General features: G+C 35.9%; 1 protein-coding gene across 1 annotated transcript; it reads left to right on the top strand.

The window, feature by feature from the left end:
* The first annotated feature begins 534 nt into the window (after window positions 1-534).
* On the top strand, window positions 535-13,095 carry LOC133293742 (protein BLISTER). The gene is made up of 13 exons (XM_061492345.1): window positions 535-930; window positions 1,942-2,668; window positions 2,804-3,330; window positions 4,062-4,181; window positions 4,885-4,950; window positions 6,325-6,435; window positions 6,805-6,881; window positions 8,010-8,077; window positions 9,208-9,312; window positions 9,951-10,126; window positions 10,447-10,515; window positions 12,032-12,190; window positions 12,463-13,095. Exons 1-13 carry the CDS (start codon window positions 853-855, stop codon window positions 12,541-12,543), a joined length of 2,364 nt encoding a protein of 787 aa, XP_061348329.1. The 5' UTR covers window positions 535-852; the 3' UTR covers window positions 12,544-13,095.
* Window positions 13,096-19,423: the final 6,328 nt, after the last annotated feature.

The raw sequence follows: 19,423 nt of genomic DNA on the forward strand, positions 1-19,423 counted from the left end.
TGATGTGGTGGTGGTTGTGACGACAGTGGCTGCGACGGTGGTAGTGGTAGGGATGGTGGTGGTGGAGGTGACGGAAGTGGCTGCGACAATGATGGTGGTTGGTGGCAGCAACAATGGTAACGGTGTCATAGTGGTAGTGGTGGTTGTGGATGGTGGTCTCAGAATTTTATTTTGAGTGTAAATTTTTTCGAAAATACTATCTAAGAATACCTTCCAGGAGGTGGTATTCTAGGATTTCTATGGCAATGAAAAATTCAATACACCTAAAATATCATTAAGAAAATTAACACAATATTTCCAGAAATATTTTAGTCTACCAAATATTTTTTTGATAATATTTTCAGAAAACTCATCTTTACATCATATTTTTGAAAAAACGTGATTGTCGAATAAATTTTTTTTTTTTCCTCGCTCCTTATATGTCCTCTTTGGTCATTTTAATGACCCCACCCAAATTAGTACACCAACACCTGAATCCATCTCAAATCAAAATCGTTTTAAAAGAGAGCCAAAATAACAAAAATTTCAAAATAATAAAAAAAAACTCCAAAAACCAGAAATAAAAGAGAGAGAGAACAAATCTACCTTTCTCTCTCTCTCTCCGATCAGATCGGGCACCCACTGTCTGAAACCCCGACTTTGATTCCTTTTTTGTGTTTCCAAACGTTTCAATATTCAATTTGAATTTGGCATCATTTTTCGTTCCCAATTTCTGTGATCTGGAAAATCCCTTGTGATTTTGGGGGGTTTGGGGTTGCTTGATTCGGATTCGTTGCGACGGGGATGGAGATTCGTGCATTGAATTTGTGAATTTTGTAGGTTTTGTTGTAATAGATCATTCGTGGTTCTCAAATGGCGTCGGCTCAGGTGCTGCCAAACTCCGCCGCTTCGTCGCGGAAGCAAGAGCATCTCGAAGCTGGCAAGCGCCGGGTATGGATTTCATTTTTTTTTAATTCATTTTTGTTCTGATTATCAGCTTGTTGAAGATGTTGGAATGTGTTATTGATTTGGGGTTGGTTTGTATTGCTCGTTATAATGTTATGTGTATCTGATGGTAATGTAATCGGGTAGAGTTTAATTTTTTGTGTTTTTCCGTTGTGAAGATGTTGTAGCCCTTGGATTGTTGAGATGATTGTGTTTGGGTTTGGGAGGGTAAATGGAAGGAAATAGGAAATTGTGAAATTGAATGGAGGGCAGCTGAAAGGAAGAGGAATGTGCAATCTTCAATGAGGGTCTGAGGGTTTGTATGTAAATCTTTCATGATAGTTAAAGGCATGGGCAAATGAGGGGTCCTACCGAGGAATGTCTATTCTGCTGTTGGAAGAAACTAGGTTCTGCTACATGGGTCAATTGGACGTCATTGGGCTCTATCAAAAACCAATATTTTCTTAAAACCATTCTTAGTATGGTCCATTTTAATTGTTTTTCCTAGTGTTTTCTTAGGTCATCCTTCATCCAATTTAGTCAGACTTATGTTCCATTTGGTCTACTTTTCTTCTCCTTAGGGGGGTTTTCTTCATCTTCTCCTCCATAGATGTTACTCCAACGTTCTCTTAGATGCATTTATTCTAAATCTTATCTTTTTTGTAGTCTACTCATTCAGAGAAAACAAAAGAAAACAAGAGAAAGGTTGAGAGAGAAAAGAGGGTTACTTTTGTATTTATACTACTCCAATACTTATCCATTTTAGCATTCTTATCTCCGCTACACTTATTTTTTTGCTTGCCCTTCTTGGAACTTCACTACCTAACATTCACTAGCTGTTGGGTGAAAGTACATGAACGGTTTTTTATTTCCAAATATTTTCTATGTAATCTGACTACTTATTGCATTGTTAATTTATTATGTGTTATATCAAAAAGTTATTATGTGTCTTCTGAAAGTACAGCTTTTTTTTTTGCCTTTTTCTGTCAGTCTCAAATAGTTTTTTGGGTCTTGCAGCTGGAGGAGTTTCGTAAAAAGAAAGCTGCAGAGCGGGCCAAGAAGTCTTCATCCTCGAGCCATGTTCACAATTCTGATGCTAGCCTGAATCAAAAACAGGCTTCTGAAGTTGAAAATGTACGAGTTAATGAATCGGATGGAGTTACCACATCTGGCAGTATTGGAGGTGCTGTTATTGACACATTAACTTCGGGAATGGGTAATGACAAGAACCTGGAATTGTTTAGCCAAAGTAGTAATCAAGGGTCTTTGGCTGGTAGAACTAGTCTTGCAAGTGATGATTTTAATACATTGTCTACTAGTCTGGTGGAGGCACATTCAGAGATTGATGAAGCTAAGAGATATAATGCTTCTGCTGTTACTGCATCTGCAGATGTTAGTCGAAGCAATGAGGCAAATAAGGTGAATGATATGTATGGAATTCATGCTGGTCGTCTTGGCAGAAACCCATATGGGACTACAAACCACCAAAGCATTCTTCTACATTCGCAAGAAAGTCAAGATTTTGGTAGCAATACTAGTCAATCTAGTCTTCATGGAATGAATGAAAACCAGCCAATCAAGAGTAACAGTTCTGTGAAGGATTATGCAATTACTGATCATGGCTCTTCTCCTTATTTTCCATCAAAAATCTCACCTCAGAACTCTGTTGATACACTGCTGCAAATTAAGCCAACAAATTCTAGCACTTCAGATAGCGGTTTTTCACATGGTTTGCTTTCCGGAGGTAACATTTTAATTTTCTTTTCTTAGCTTCTATTGTTTCAGATTTTTATAATTTTTTTTTTCACCATTTTCATTCAACCTGACGGTGGCTTAGAACTCTTTGCTGATGAAGTTTTGCAAAATACATGTATTGCAGGCTTCAATGATTCTTTCAGTTCTAAGTTTAGGGAGACCATTACTAGTTCTGATAGTGATTTAACTGGCCTTCATGGTGCAACTATGCCAAAATATGATTTCACCGGTTATGAAACAAGGAATCCCTCCAACCATACACAAATACATTCAGTGTCAATGGAATCTAGCTCTAGGAGGTCACGTCCATCTTTTCTTGATTCTCTAAATGTCACTAGATCTTCTTTGGGGTCTCCATTTCATCAAACTGAGCAAGATTCCTCTATGTCCAATCATTTAGAATCAAGCAGCAATGATATGTCAGGATCTTCTTATTTCCATAAGCCATCTGAAGAGACTAAAAATGTGGCACATTTATCAAATTTTACAACTGGAAGTGTTCATAGTCCATTTGACCACTTGACAAACTCTTCAGTTTTTAATAATAACAGTCAAGACACACTGATGATAAGTGCTAAGGAAAATGGCATGGAGAAGAAACACGATTACTACACTCCTTCAAAAAATGAAGACTTCGCTGCTTTAGAACAGGTGGTTTTTGTTAGTTATGGTCAAGAAATTTTCTCTTTTGATGCCTACAGCAATGATATATCAAGAAATTTGAGAAATTTTCTCAAATTGTATGTTGTTGTAGTGCTTTACTTTGCCTATGTATTTTTGCTGAATTAGCATAAAAAATGATTTTTCTGATGGTTGAGATTTTTGTGCTTGATTTATTAGGTAAATTAATGTTTGTAGAAGTTAAAGCCTTCGGTTTTTGGGGATATCTATGATAACAAAATACGAGTTAAAATATACCGAATTTTTAATTGGAGTCTTGGAGATTTACTGACAGCACGATTTCATGCATAAGTTGTGAAAGGATGTCAATAGGTTTAAACTAAAATATGTTCTTTCATAATTTATGTAGTGTCTTTTGCTTGTCTAGTTTAAACCAATGAAATATGGATATAAATTGTTCATCATATTAAATTGCTAGTTCTAGCAGCAGAATATTAGTATATGTTATGCACAATAGCTTCTTTGTACTAATTCTCATAAATTCAAATTTTACTCTCAACTTGCAAATGTGTCTAATTCTTATGAGTTGTAAATAAAATTGTAATTTTTTTGGTTGTTATTTCAATAGTTTTTAAGAGAGGACGGTTATTAATGCACTTGCATGTTATAATCATCTTGGCTTTTACATGCTTTTGTTACATGTCAAAAATATATATTCTGTTTTATTGACTCTATTTTTTTCCCTCATTTTTATGCTGCAGCATATTGAAGATCTAACACAGGAAAAATTTTCTTTGCAACGTGCTCTTGAGGCTTCTCGAGTGTTAGCAGAGTCACTAGCTACTGAAAATTCATCTCTGACTGATAATTATAATCAACAGGTTGGCTTATGGATTACAATATGTCATTTTGTGGAATGTTCAACTTTGAAACCATTGCAGTTTTTAATTTTTATTCTATTGTCTTATAATTTTGTTATTTTTGCGTTCAACTAGAAGCCTTTGGTACTGACAATTTTTATTAGTTATTATAATGTAATACATCATGTGTTTATCCATTGAGCATATTAGGATATTGCATGTTGAATTCTTTAAAAATAATTTTGAAGAACATTAGGTTTCCAATAACAGGAACAGTGATTGCTGTGACTTTCTTCAAGTCAGTGGCTTTTGGGTCTACTTGTATCCTTTATGAGATAGAACATTTGAATATTATCGGTCCGTGTGTCTGCGGGTTTAGAAAAGGATCTTAGTTGGTTATAAGTTATAGAAATTGTGCAAATCTCTTGAGATTTTTCTTAGTCCTGGGTTGGTGGGTTACTAAGTTGTGTTAGTACTTGGTTCTTTGTTATTTTGGTATTACTAAGTACAGAATTTGTGCAAGATGTAGTTCTTTTTCCTAGTCCTGGGTTAGTTGGTTACTAAGTTGTCTTAGTACTTGGTTCTTTTTTATTTTGGCATTACTTATAATCTGATTTTGAATTTAAATTGCTGCTGTGTTTACTTTGGAGGTTCGTAGTTGTCTTTATGGATATGAAACTATCTTCTGCTTTGTTTTACAATTTTTTGTTTTATGTTTTTATAGAGAAGTGTTGTCAACCAATTAAAATCAGACATGGAGAAGTTACAAGAAGATATCAAAGCGCAACTGGTTTGTATCAATGCTCCATATCTAATTGCATAATTTTTTTTGCTGTGCTGGTATTCCCTTATATGATAATTCACGGTCTAGATTTGAAAGTTCATGTGCCCACATGTTTAAATTTATAATACTAAATCATATATTGAAAATGAATTTTAAACAAATATAAAGGTCAGTAGGGCACGCCCTGGTGCACAAATTTTTTAAATAAATATATTTATTATTAAAACTTTGTAAAGTTATTATAAATTTAATTATTGTATATGATTAATCAAGCTGGCTCACAATCTTTTTGCTGTAATTATATATTTAGCCTCATATAAAACTCGATGTAGAGATTGTGAAGCAACTAATTGAGCCAATCCTGCTGAGGTTGTTGAATTGAGCTGATTTTGTTTCCTATCCCAAGTTTTTTGGTAAATTGAAAGATTATGCTCAGATACATGTAAAGAATCAATTCAATCCAAAAACTTAAGCTATTGGATGAAGCTACATTAATGACTTTATATTTCTCTCACACGCCCCCTCACACGAAAGCCCATTGGACTTGAAGGGTGGATGATGCACCTCCCCAGCCTACCTATGCTAAGAAAGTCCACAATATTTAATTACTTTTATTAATAGAATGGGACGGTGGGGATCGAACTCGTGACTACTTGGTTACGGAAGCTCTGATACCATGTAAAGAACCAATTCAACCCAAAAGTTTAAGATGTTGGGTGGGGCTATATAGCTTTATATTTCTCTAACAAGACATTGGAAGGCTATGAGTATCTTTTTACCTGGAATATTCATAATTCATTTCGGTATACACTGTAACTGTTTTTAAATTTTTGAAGAACTTCCATTTTAATTGATGTGCTTAGTTTCTTGAAATGGTGCATCAATTAGGGGATTGTTTGACTTACCACACTTACTACAACATGTGCAAAAACAACAAAGTTCGTTCATGATCATCATTTATCAAATATCTTTCATACAATCTTTCTGTGAGTCATTGAGAGCTGCCTTTCATATTTTTCTTAACTAAAAGTATCTGTGATCATCTTAACATACTGGCCTATGTCTTTAATCTTTCCTGCGTAGTTCCATTATTTCAAAAAATTTGATAGCAAGTTCCCATTTGGCAATCCACCCAAATGCTCATCAATGGTTTCTGCTCAGTATGGTGTTTTTCCTGATATCTAAGATTGTCATTGTCTTGGAGTTAGAATTTTTAGTGCATTAAGCTGAGTTTGGTCGAAGTTGAACTTTCTACTACATTGACTGTTGATTCTTTGTGGTTGAAAATAGACTGATTTCTGTACATATCTCCATAATTGCTTTCTAGTTCATGCTCCCTCCATCTGCTATTGTTATGTATCTGAACTTTGACGTCAACAGGTTGAACTTGAGTCTATCAGGAGTGAATATACAAATGCACAACTTGAGTGTAATGCCTCTGATGAGCGTGCCAAGTTATTGGCTTCTGAAGTTATTGGTTTAGAGGAGAAGGTACTGAATTTTCTTGGTATGTTTTGCCATTTGGATTTACTTTTAAGGATAAAATATGATTTTCCCCATCTTTTATTTGTAGTACATGTTAGAGGGAGAATTTGTACTGTGGAATAAATTTGATTTGTAACAAATTACCAATATATGATTGTTAGAGAATAGTGATATAAAACCTTTCATGAGCATTTTCCTAATAGCTTAAGGTTTTAGGAGAGCTGGTATTTGATATATAATTAAACCTTATATAATTGAGTTGTAACCACATTATTTATAGTTAAATACTAATGCACATAGCTAGACTATTACATATAGGTTTAGATACTTACTAGATTCCAACTTTTAATTTGTTGTGTTCAATAAACTTTGTAGGCACTCAGACTAAGATCTAGTGAGCTAAAGCTTGAGAAGCAGTTGGAAAATGCAGAAGCAGAAATTTCATCATACAGGTATTTTGAGGTTTTAAATTTGCAGCAAAAGAAATATAGATGGCAAGATTGAGATTTTTGAATATTCAACCAGGGTTTTTGCCTGAAAAAGGTGGCATTTATTTGAAGTGTACCTATTAAAATGTCTACTTTAGTCTGGACTTCTACCTAACATTGCAGATGAATTTATGATTAGTATTCTTGTATTAACGTAATTTTTTTTCTTGAATGATATGGAGGTCATTGATATCTTAATTTAATACTGAATTGTCTTTTCTCAAAGAATGTTTGATAGCATTGAGCAGAGTGAAAAGCATAAAATTAGGGAAGACATCCATATTGACTAGAATGAGTGCCATCCCTTATCCGTGATTGTCTGTCTAAGCCTCTAAGGAAATCTTCATACACTGTTTTTAGGGTTTAGTGCATGTTTGGGTAATTGGTGTAGAGTTACTTGAGTGAAATTCACTTTGGATGAACTAATTTTGAAAATCATTACTCCTACTTTGTTTTTCTTCTGTGGTTTTGTGTCTCATATGAGGATTTCTTTTGAAGAGGGGAGCCTGGAGCGGTGGTAAAGTTGTTCCTTTGTGACTAAAAGGTCACGAGTTTGAATAGAGGAATAACCTCTTTGCAAATATACATGGGTAACGCTATGCACAAGGGTTGCCCTCATCCTTATCCTTGCTAGTTGGTTTTTAATGGGTGGTGATCTTTATGTGGATTTATTTTCCTTAAATTGAATTACTCACTTCTTTCTTTACCTAATAAATTTCGTATTGTATGGAATGAATTTTATAAAGCTTTTTTTTGAAATAATGAGTTTTATTTTATGTTTTTGGGGTGTTCACCCACTTGTACTTTTTGGTGATTGGGATAGAAACTAAAATTACTTTTCACCTGAAGTAATTTTCATTTTTGGCAGAATGATTATTTGAACACTAATTTTAATATTGGTTTTTACAGCCAGACAGTATCCAAACAATCTAGTTAAAAATGTTGTATTTTTTAAATATAGTAATTTTACCTCATACTGATGGATTGATTTGATGTCAGCTTCTCATTTTCTTCAATTGTTGATTTTTCTGACTAAGTTTATCTAAAGATTCTGGGTTATTTTAAAATAACAGCTCACAATAAATATTGCAGAAAGAAAATGTCTAGCCTAGACAAAGAGCGCCATGATTTGCTGTCAACCATCGATGCTCTTCAAGAGGGTAATCAGACTTTAACTATAACTTATCACTGCTGTTTGGGTTCACATAGATTTTAATTTTTCGTTTGAATTTGTCATTGTATTTTCTATTGGCTTGCCAATGTGGACTGGCAGTGGTAAGGCTCGTGCTTTTACTTATATGATTCTTATGGTATGAAAGAAGGAAAGAACCAGGGTCAAGAGGGAACATTAATTAGCCATAGAAATAAAAAATAGAAAAACCAATTGTTTCTGGATTGTTTTAAAGTATTTCTTCTATCTTGTTTCTTGATGTCTCAAATTAATTTCTAATTTAGAATGCTGTAGTTTGTGAATATGCTTACAACACTAATCATGTATGATGCTTTTATGGTTTTTTGATCTTCCAAATTTCAATTATCAAGATACTCAACTTTGACTCTAGTTCTTGGGTTTTATATTATTGCATTATTGATGGTGATTTTATAAAGGAGAATTTCTATCCATGTTGGTCTCTGGTGTACTTGGCTAGAGACCAATGGTTACATGTTCAGCAACACATCACTAACTTAGGTTATCTTTGGTTATTAACACTTTATTGTATTAAAAACCTTTTATATGCTTTATTTTAATTTTGTGCTATTGTTCTGATATCTGTAGCTCTCTTTATATTTGTGCTCCTTTGTTTTCTCTAATTGTTGTTTTTTTTTTAAAACTAAAATACGGTCTTTTGCTTGGAAATGTACTTTTGTCTTGCATGATATTTTCAGGACTTGAATCTTCGATGATTTTTACTTTTAGTCCTTCTGGTATATGTGGGTGTGGATAACCAATTTGATGTTCAGGATTTTTAACTGTCTCCCTATTTTCTAGATATTCAGAGTTGAATGGATTTCTTCTTCTTTGTTTTCTTTTTCTTTTTCATTGGCGGATTTCTTGTAATTTATTTTGTTCTCTTTTGATAAAATTACTACTTACTTTTTATGAAAAGAAAAATATTAGAGATATACGAAAAAATGCTAGGTAACCATTCATTTGGGCGACTAATTTTTAATGTCTAAGTTGAGATATCAAAATGGCTACTCTTGTTTCGAAATTGAAAATAATTTTTTTTGTGAATTGAGTCATGTGAACTCAAATCCGTGTTCATTCTTTGTCATTGCACTGATACAGAAAAGAAGGTGTTGCTGTCTAAGCTGCGAAAGGCTTCAGGAATTGGAAAGTCTATTGAGAGTCAAGTTATTAAAAGGGACGTTTCAACATCTACAGAGGATTTAGGTTTGTTTGCCTCAGTTATGGTTATTACTTTGCTTTGCCTGTTCTAGGTACTCATCATGGGTTACCAATTTATATATGGCTGTCTATTAGGCATCAATCAAGCAAGTTTGCATGCTAATTTTGCTAGTCACTTAAGCCTGTTTTTGTGGTTCCATTATTTCTAGGTGAGAATAAGAGAAGGAAATGCTTCCATTGCGTATCCATTAAAAGGATGCTTAAAATGAAAAAAAATAAAATTCTTGACACGGCTCTAATCTCTAAAGTTGTTATTATTGGCAGGTTATGCAGACCAATATATGAATATATGATTTGCTGTACGTAGCTTAGGTTCATTTTATTTTATATAACTTATTGCAAAAGTGTCTTCTACTCTGTACATAACCATCTTATCAGATCCTTCCAGCATATGTATCAAGTTGTACTCATTCTGAGGAGATCTTTAGAAAAAAATATAATCTCACTAGTAGTTGCCCTTATTTAAATTACATCACATGCTAATAATACAAAAAAAAAAAAAAGGAATTTTGGATGATCATATGTTGTTTACTTCATCCAAGGCTTTTGATTGAATATTTTGTCTTTGAGTACTTTTACTGGTTTAGTATCTCTAGTTATGTTTATATATCTATGTAATGCAGCAAGCGAAGATCCTGCTTCAAACTCTTTCAACCCTGAAATCAATGATAATGCTGCCCAAACCTCTAGTTTGTCTTTAATTCCTGAAACTACACACTCTTCTCTTGGAGTTTCTCCTGTGAATATTCCTCATGATCAGATGAGAATGATTGAGAACATTAATGCTCTTATTTCTGAGGTATGGTTTGGTCTGTTGAAAATTTTCAGTCAGTAATATATACGCCATATTTATTTACTGTTTACTATTTATTTTTTTCTCTTTTATTTACTTTTTTCCTCTCTTTTTTTCCCCTCAATATTTTCTTGTCTTTTATTTGGGTTCAGCGGCCGCCGATCCCAATTAGTTTGGAATAAAAGTGATGTTGATATTGATGCTGTTGTTTATTGTTTAGGGAATTACTTTTTTCACCCATCCTGCTTTAATATGTCTTGTCAAATTAGTCTTAAATTGTCATCAAATAGGCCCAAATATTCACCTGTCTACCTTTCTATGTGCAGCTGGCATTAGAGAAAGAAGAATTGATGAAAGCCTTGACATCTGAATCATCTGAATGTTCCAGGATGAAGGTAATTCAATCAGAATTTGATTTTATATGAATCAGGGAGCACTTGTTTTCTTATTCTCTAGAGCCTGTTTGACATCTTTTTTTAAGTTAAAAGCTACTTTTAAGCTAAAGTTATAAATAGAGCTTAAAAAATAAAGGTAGAAGCTGTTTGATAATTGTATAAAGTTGTTCTTAGGGTTTTGAAAAGAGGGAGATAAAATGATTTGTTATTAGGGTAAATGATATAATTTATAAATAAAAGTTTATAACAAGGGTATAATTGGAAAATAAATGAGAACTCGAAAAAGTTGACATACATCTTAAAATAAGCTCGTCCTAGGAGCTTTTAGCTTTTTCTTCATTATAAAAAAAAAGCCCTTTTATGATAAGAGCTTTTATAAAATTATGTTTGGCTAAACTTTTGTTTATAAGGAGAAGAGAATCTAAAAATAAGAGCACCCAAACACACCTAGTCTTATGAATAACTTGCTATTGTTTATACCATGGTAGAAGAGAGCACTTTCTTGAAAGTAAGATTAGATCTGGGTTCCTGCTTTGATACCTCTGATATTACTGGATGAATCAGTTGAGACTTTGGTGAAAAAATTGCAATGCTCTTATGCCGGTTTGGCCTTGCTGTGAAGTTTTTTGCCCTTTTAAAAAATGATTCTTTTGAAAACGGCTTCTACAATAGGTGCTATTAGAAAGAAACAGTGTTGCCTAAAATGTCAGATCTTGTTTGGCCCTATTGTTAAATTCACAAATCCAACATTTTAGTTAAAAAGAATACTTCTTTTGATTTTTTGTGGTGTTTGGCCAAAATATTAAAGTCTTTCAAAAGTATGTCCGAAGAAGAAAATTTGCTGTGAAAGAGAAATAACAAGTTGGTGCTTCTCTTAAGAAGCCAAAGAAGAAAAATTTCTTTGCTAGCAACTTATGATCCCTTTTTGCTTTTACTTAAATCTACCTATTTCTCTGCTAATTGTGGTAGGAGAATTTGGACTTGGACTTCAAATTTTTCTTGTGTGTTTTCATATAAACACTTCTGTCCATTTTTTAACTCTCCTAATCACAAAGGAATTTTAGTCAAAGTTCAAGACTCAAGTCTTTTGTTCGGGCAACAATGCTTGATAGCATTAATACGAATGACTTGTTGCCCTCTCTTTCTCCCAACACATGTTATATGCGACTAAAGTTCAGAAACAGTAGCCAATTTATATTTGTGCAGCTAGGCAGATCTTTTCCATCAAACAATTTTTTTTGTGTTCTTGGTCAGCACTGCACGTGTCCTGCTTTGAGCAGTTCTTAATGTGTTTTGGGTAAAAAAAGGAGAAAACTTTATGGTGTGCAACTGTGCATTTGGTTGGTGCTAGTTGCACACATTTAATGACATCATTTCTATGGTGTCTCCTTGCCCTTGAATTTTCTATGGGATAGGATTTTGGTTTTAGCTTCTGGTGTTCCTTGTATTATTTTTGCATTCTGGTTCTCTATTAGTCTAACCATGCAGTCTCTGCCGTTGGTTTTGATGATTGAAGGAGATAAATAAGGAGTTGTCCCGAAAACTTGAGGTCCAGACACAAAGATTAGAGCTTTTGACTGCTCAAAGCATGGTTAACGACAATATTTCAGCAAAACAACCAGATTCTCTCGCTATGTATGAGAACAACACCCCATACGCAGATGAGGGTGATGAGGTAACTTGTTCAGTTTACTTTATGCTCGTTATATGAACTTGTTATTGTATGACTAGTTTGGATGAATCCCAACTTTTTATTTTGTTATTGAAAGCTGCACTAATTGTGAGGAGTGCGTGTAACTTGGTGAAAAATTGAAACCTTTACTATTGTCATGGGTGGAAATAATTGGTTTATGCTCAAAAACTATTTAGTAGTGGTTGTTAAGAAAATAAGGTTTAGAAAACTTGAAATGAAAAAAAGGGAATTGATATCTCTTTTTCTCGTACTAGGTGGTGGAAAGGGTGTTGGGATGGATTATGAAGCTTTTTCCTGGTGGGCCTTCAAGGCGAAGAACCAGCAAACTTCTTTGATTGGATTTATATTGTAATTGTTGTCACCAAAGTCTACACAGCTACTGGGATGGATTATGAAGATGTTTCCCTGTATGCCCACCAAGGTAAAGGACCAGCACATCTAAGCCTCGACCATTGAGTAACAGGTCAACAAAGTCTGCTGAGTTGCTTTTTGTTCTTGTCACCTCCTCTAGGTTGAGGAGGTCGTGATCTGTATATTTTGAGTGAATTATACAACAAATTATTGAAAAGAAAGAAGCTTGTTATCATAGCTGCTTATTGATTGGTGAATCGGGCTGCAATTATTTTGGAAGATGGCAATAAAATCTGTTCTCTGGTTTTATATCTTGATTGAATTCCAATTTTTGTGCGAATAGTAGTTTGGATATGAAAGAGACTGTACCAAGAAGCCTTGGGGAGGACACTAGACCAATTGTTCAAAAGCATGAGATTTGGGAACATTTGATGAATGTATATTCAAGGTACAAGTGTAATACGTGAAGTCTGTATTTTTCAGTGCTCTACATCACTTATGAACATTACTGTCCCTAAGTTAGTATATTTAGTGAAAGCAGTATTTACCAGTTATTTGATAGGTAACAAGTTTGCGCAAAAATAGCGTGTTCGTGCTGTGACTGTTTCAGTTGAAATATTGTGTCGGGTTTATTTCACAAGCATCAAAATTAAAATTTGGAACCTAATTCAATTGAAAGTTATGCACGCAGCTGAAATGATGCTAAAATTCCTTATGCACTTATTTCCAATTGACCTATATAATAAATAAACGAGGCCTCAATATGATGATGACTAAGTGGAGTAATAATAGGTTATGGTGGGTGATGTTAAAATAATGAAACTTGTTATCCATGTTTATGTTTACTTTGTCTTAGCTTGAGAATATAGTATTAAAGAAGGGAAATATTATTCTTCTATTACGGGAAAATAATATTTTCTTTCAAGAGAGAAAAAAGAATAAAGTGAGAGAAGATGTTTGGTATGGGACTTACCTTATTCTTCTGTCTGCAGGAATATTATATCTTTTTTCTGCGGCAGGAGCAAATAGTTAAAATTGAGTTCTTTCGTAAAATTAAAAGGGAAATAAAAAATTGTAGAAGGTAAAATCATAATATAAAAAAAATAAAATAAAATAAAAATGCTTGGAATATTGATAAAAATATTTTGATGAAAAAAATCATAAAAATCATAAAAATATAGTGATAAATTGAGATTTTAACTAGGAAAACATCATTTCCCATTAAAGAAATGGAAAAGGGTTTATAAAAAAAAAAATGGAAAAGGAGTACAATATGCACACCGAGCCAACGACAGACAATAGAAGCACACAGCATTGGTAAGTTTGGAAACCTTCCCCATTTAAATATTTTTAAGTTGGGGATTTTTGATTTTCCATTTTCAAAAGGAGGAATTGAGAGGTGTTGTTTGCCAAATGTTATTAAGTTCGCGCTTGTATTTTTGTACATTTTACCAGTCATAGGTGATTACGGGTGCCTTCTTTATTATTTATTTTTTCATGTATGCTGAAAAAAAAAAAAATGACCTAATGACTTGAGTCGATCTATCGTGCAATTGACCAGGTTTATTCGGATTGAGCAACAAAAATTTGCTTAACTGGACTCAACCAACCCGTTTTCATGTATTTAGTTTGGATTTGCTTTCATTGCAGCCCAACTCAACCTTGAGCATCTACCATTAAAATGGCCAATCATGTTAAAATTTTGATTACTATAATTACAAAAACTGAAATTTCACATAATTTTTTTTTAATATTTTGTAGCCAAAGGCAATTTTATTGGAAATGGAAGATGTTTAATTTAGCTATGTACTAGGTGAAATTCATGAGTTTATTTTAAAATCTTAAATTTAATGATACATAATTTAAGACAAGTCTTGCGTATAAAATTAAGTATGTTTGGCTAAACAATTGATATACTACAACAATTTCGGTTTTAATAAAAAGTTTTGTAGGAATATAAATTTTCTTTTTATCATTCGAATGTCACAATTTCTAATATCTTACAATGACTCAATCCTTGTTAACTAAGATTGTAAATTTTATTAATCTAAGAGCGTGAATGAGACAGTGTGAGATGTGCATAATGTCGGAAATCGATAATCACACAAAATCGAGAAAACAGAAAAAGAGATAAGAGTAGAGAGATTGACACGATGATTTACCCCGGTTCACCCAAGCAAGGTTATGTCCAGCTTGTCTGTACTATATTATCCTCACCTCCACTCGTTACAAGTCACTCGATTTACAAGAAAAATATAAATAGGATTAGAAAATCCTAACAACAGCTATTCATGGGCCCAAGACCAAACTGCTAAGAAAATTACAATAAAACAGAGGCCCACAACAGTACCTAGCCTCTACGGGCCTGGGGGCGCTGCCCCCCGGACCACGCCCGCTCACCTGGGAGCGGGACCTCAGTTGCCTTTATGCTGACCCCGACAACTAGGGCCATCATCAACATGCGAAGTATGAGCCATACCCAATATTCTCCCACTTGGTGAATGCTTCGCATGTTTCTTCAATCCCAATGCAGCTGTACGCCATTCAAACTTCTCTGAAGTCACTGCCCTGGTCAGAAAATCAGCATTGTTGACCTTTGTGTCAACCTTTTCCAGCAATACAACCATGTCTTCAATCTTCTCTCTGATGAAGTGGTATTGTATGCCGATATGCTTGGTCCTCGCATGGAAACCTGGGTTCTTAGCCAAGAAAATGGCGCTCTAACTGTCACACCCAACGATCATCTCTCTTTGCACAAAGCCAATCTCTTTGCACAACCTTCATAACCAAATAGCTTCCTTAATAGCATGTGTCAAGGCCATGTACTCAGCCTCTGTAGTAGATAAAGCAACAGTGCTCTGCCTCTTACTCATCCAACTGATAGCTCCGCCGAATGATGAAACAACATATCCACTTGTAGACCTTCTACTATCAATGTCACCTCCCCAATCAGCATCCACAAAGCATCTCAGTTCTAATAATGTCTGTCCCCTCGATCCCTTCACGCTTTCATAGCATAACCCAAGGTCAGACGTACCACGAAGATAGCAGAACACACGCTTCACAGCCGTCCAATGCTCCTTTCCTAGCTTGGACATATACCTACTCAATACTCCCACTGCTTGAGCAATATCAGGTCGACTATAAATCATGGCATGCATCAGACTCCCAACTGCAATAGCATAAGGAACTGACGCCATCTTCTCTTTTTCTTCTTCAGTCTTGGGACACTGGTCAGCCGATAACTTAGAACCAGTAGACATGGGAGTCAACATAGGCTTGCAGTCAGTCATCTTGAATTTCTTCAGAACATCCTCTATATACTTCCGCTGACTTAACCATAATCTTCCTTTGTCACGCCCCCTCTTAATCTGCATACCCAAGATCACATTTGCAGCGCCTAGATATCTCATTTCAAATTGCTTTGCTAGTAGTCCTTTAATAGTGCTGATCATCTTCAAACTGTTTCCAACGAGTAACATGTCGTCAACATACAAAGTTAGAATAACAAAGTCACCTTCTAACCTTTTTCACATAAACACAGTGATCAGCATCACAGCGGTCATAGCCAAGCTTCACCGCATAAGTGTCAAACTTCATGTACCACATCCTCGGGGACTGCTTCAGGCCATACAGAGATTTATTCAGCTTGCAGACTAGCTCCTATTTGCCTCTTGCAATGAACCCCTCTGGTTGCTTCATGAAAATAACCTCCTCCAAATCACCATGAAGGAAAGCCGTCTTCACATCTAGCTGCTCCACCTCTAGGTCATATGCTACAAACAAAAGTAGTCTTATGGAATTTAACTTTGCAACAGGTGAAAATACCTCACCATTATCAACCCCTTCTATCTGTGAATATCCCTTTGCAACCAATCGAGCCTTGTAGCGCTCAATCTCTCCATTGGCACCAACCTTCTTCTTGAACACCCACTTGCAACCAATTGCTTTTCGGTCTGCAGGTAGATTCACCAAACTCCAAGTTTGATTTTTCATCAGAGACTTCATCTCTTCTTTCATAGCTTCCTCCCACTGTTTGGCATCCTCCGAGCTTCTAGCTTGTCTTACGGTGCTCGGATCATCACCTGTAATACTAAATGCACAAGCATCATCACTAGCACACATGATATAATTTTCAGGTGTATACCTCTCAGATGGTCTTCTTTCCCTCGTGGATCTCCTCAGCACTGGTGCTTCAACCTCAGCCTCAGTTTCAGAAAATTCATCCTTTACCTCGTTATATTCAGCAGCTTCAGAATTCAAATTTCCCAATTCAACCTGAGTTTAATGTATCCTTTTTCAAACCCACATCCAACTCCACTATCTGTGCCTTTTCAGGAGCTTCAGGAAAAAAGTGATTCAACTTAGATTCCCTAAATACAATGTCTCTACTGTAAGTTACACTTCTAGTATCCGGATTCCACAACTTATAACCTTTGACGCCATCCTTGTACCCAATAAAGATACACTTTTCAGATTTACTGTCAAGCTTGCTTCTTTTCTCCTTGGGCACGTGCATATATGCTTCACAGCCAAACACTCTGACATGAGATACGTCTGGCCTTTTTCCAAACAGTGCTTCATACGGAGTCTTCTCCTTCAAGGCCGATGTAGGAGACCTGTTCTTCAAATAACAAGCAGTAGCCACTGCCTCTGCCCAAAACTCAGCTGTCAAGCCTGCACCGCTCAGCATACTTCGTGAATTCTCCATGAGAGATCGATTCAACCTCTCTGCCACCCCATTCTGCTGAGGTGAGTAAGGTGTTGTCTTCTGCCTTACAATTCCATTGCTCGCACAAAACTGGTCAAATTTTGTTGAACATAACTCCCCTCTATTGTCAGTTCTCAACACCTTGATTTTTCGATCAAACTGCTTTTCAACCAAAGCCTTAAACTCGCGGAACTTATCGAACACTTCATCCTTGTTGCGCAAGAAATATAACCGCACATTTCTTGAAAAATCATGAGTAAAAGAAACATAATACCTTGATTTTCCATGTGATGCTACAGGTGTGGGGCCAAACACGTCGTTGTGTATCAGGTCCAGAATCCCCTCAGCTCTTCCTCCTATGGAATCAAAAGATACCCGATTTTGCTTCCCTTGCATGCAATGCTCGCAAAATCCAAATTCCATAGAGCAGCTCGAAATTCCATCCACCAGCTTCTTTGATGTCAGAGTCTCCAGAACTTTTCCTCCAATATGCCCCAGCCTCCTATGCCACAACATAGCAGTGTCCTCCTCCGCCTGTTCTGAAACATAGCTTTCACCACTGAATACTGTGCTACCCAGCAGTTTCCACAATTTACCATGACGCTCTGCTCTTGCAATAACCAAAGCTCCTCGAGTCAGCTTGCAAGAATACTTGTCACTGACAAAATTAATACCAGCATCTGCCATACCACCAACAGAGATTAGATTTCTAGTAAGCCCCGGAATATGCATCACACCCGGCAGATTCTTGATTGTCCCGTCACTCATCTTCAGCTTTACCTTCCCACGTCCCACAATCGCATGAGTTGTGTCATCTCTCATTCTAACTGTACCGCCAGAATATGATTCATAGGTGCATAACCACTCCCTATGAGGTGTCATATGAAATGATGCTCCAGTGTCAATAATCCAGTCATTACAATCACTATGACTGTCAAACGCCATGTACAGGTCCCCTGTACTATCATCATCATCCTTCTTTGTACCCGAAGCAGAAGGTTGTGAATCATTCCGCTTCTCAGGACCTTTTACTTCTGCAATTCCTTCTCAGATGTCCAACCTGTTTGCACCTCCAGCACCTCATTTCAGATTTATCAGATTTATCACGGGACTTTGACCGTCCCCTTGATCTTCCTCTGTGACCAGACTTTGATTTGTCATCACTCCTTCCTCTAGCAACCAGAGCCTCATTGCTGGTACCTTCAAAACCTATCATTCTCATCTCCTCAGACAATAAGGCAACAACAACCGTCTCGAACGACAGTTTATTAACACCAGTACCAATTGACACAATGATGTGCTACCAAGAGTTGGACAGTGAACACAACAAGATGCAATCTTTGTCTTCCTCATCCAGGTTGATGTCTATAGACGAAAGTTGTGCACAAATAGTATTAAATTCATTGAAATGTGCAGAGAAAGAATCACCTTCGCTCATCCGCAGATTGTACAGCCTCCTTCGCAGGAACAACTTGTTCACGAGTGACTTGCTCTGATAGAGACCTTTCAGCTTCGTCCAGAGATCCTTCGCGGTCTTCTCAGAAGTTACGTTCACCAGAACGTTATCTGCTAGGCATAACCAGATCAAGTTTCGTGCTTTTCGATCGTCTCTGGTCCACGCCTTCAACTTCTTCGACTCGCCTTCACCTGACGTTACATCACCGACAGGTTTGGATGGTTCCGATGGCTTCTCATCTTCGATCACGTGCCATACGTCCCTGTCAACGAGCAAAGCCTCCATCTTCAGCTTTCATAACTCGAACCCTTTTCCTCCGAACTTTTCAACCTCGATTCGTGATTGGCCAGTAGACATCCTCTCCAGATCAATTTCGCAGTTTTCTCTATGCACAGAAAAAACCCAAATCGCGAAACCCCAATCTGTCACAGGAACCCTGGTCGCAGAACCAAAGCTCTTGATACCAAATGTTGGAAATCGACAATCACACAAAATCGAGAAAATAGAAAAAGAGATAAGAGTAGAGAGATTGACACGATGATTTACTCTGGTTCACCTATTAAGGCTATGTCCAGCTTATCTGTACTATATTCTCCTCATCTCCACTCGGGATTTTCTTATTGTGCTCCAGGAACACAATATTATTTGATGGTCCTCTACCAAAAAAGGAAATTTTTCTTCCATTTATACCCCTTCT

This window comes from Gastrolobium bilobum, unplaced genomic scaffold, assembly GCF_033153095.1.
Source record: "Gastrolobium bilobum isolate Gb01-03AN ecotype WA unplaced genomic scaffold, APGP_CSIRO_Gbil_v1 utg81323, whole genome shotgun sequence".
Classification (NCBI taxonomy): domain Eukaryota; kingdom Viridiplantae; phylum Streptophyta; class Magnoliopsida; order Fabales; family Fabaceae; genus Gastrolobium; species Gastrolobium bilobum.

Coding starts and splice junctions, on each gene's coding strand:
- LOC133293742 (XM_061492345.1), top strand. CDS start 853: ATGGCGTCGGCTCAGGTGCTGCCAAACTCCGCCGCTTCGTCGCGGAAG. Junction 6,882..8,009: donor GCAGAAATTTCATCATACAG/GTATTTTGAGGT, acceptor TAAATATTGCAG/AAAGAAAATGTCTAGCCTAG. Junction 9,313..9,950: donor AACATCTACAGAGGATTTAG/GTTTGTTTGCCT, acceptor TATGTAATGCAG/CAAGCGAAGATCCTGCTTCA.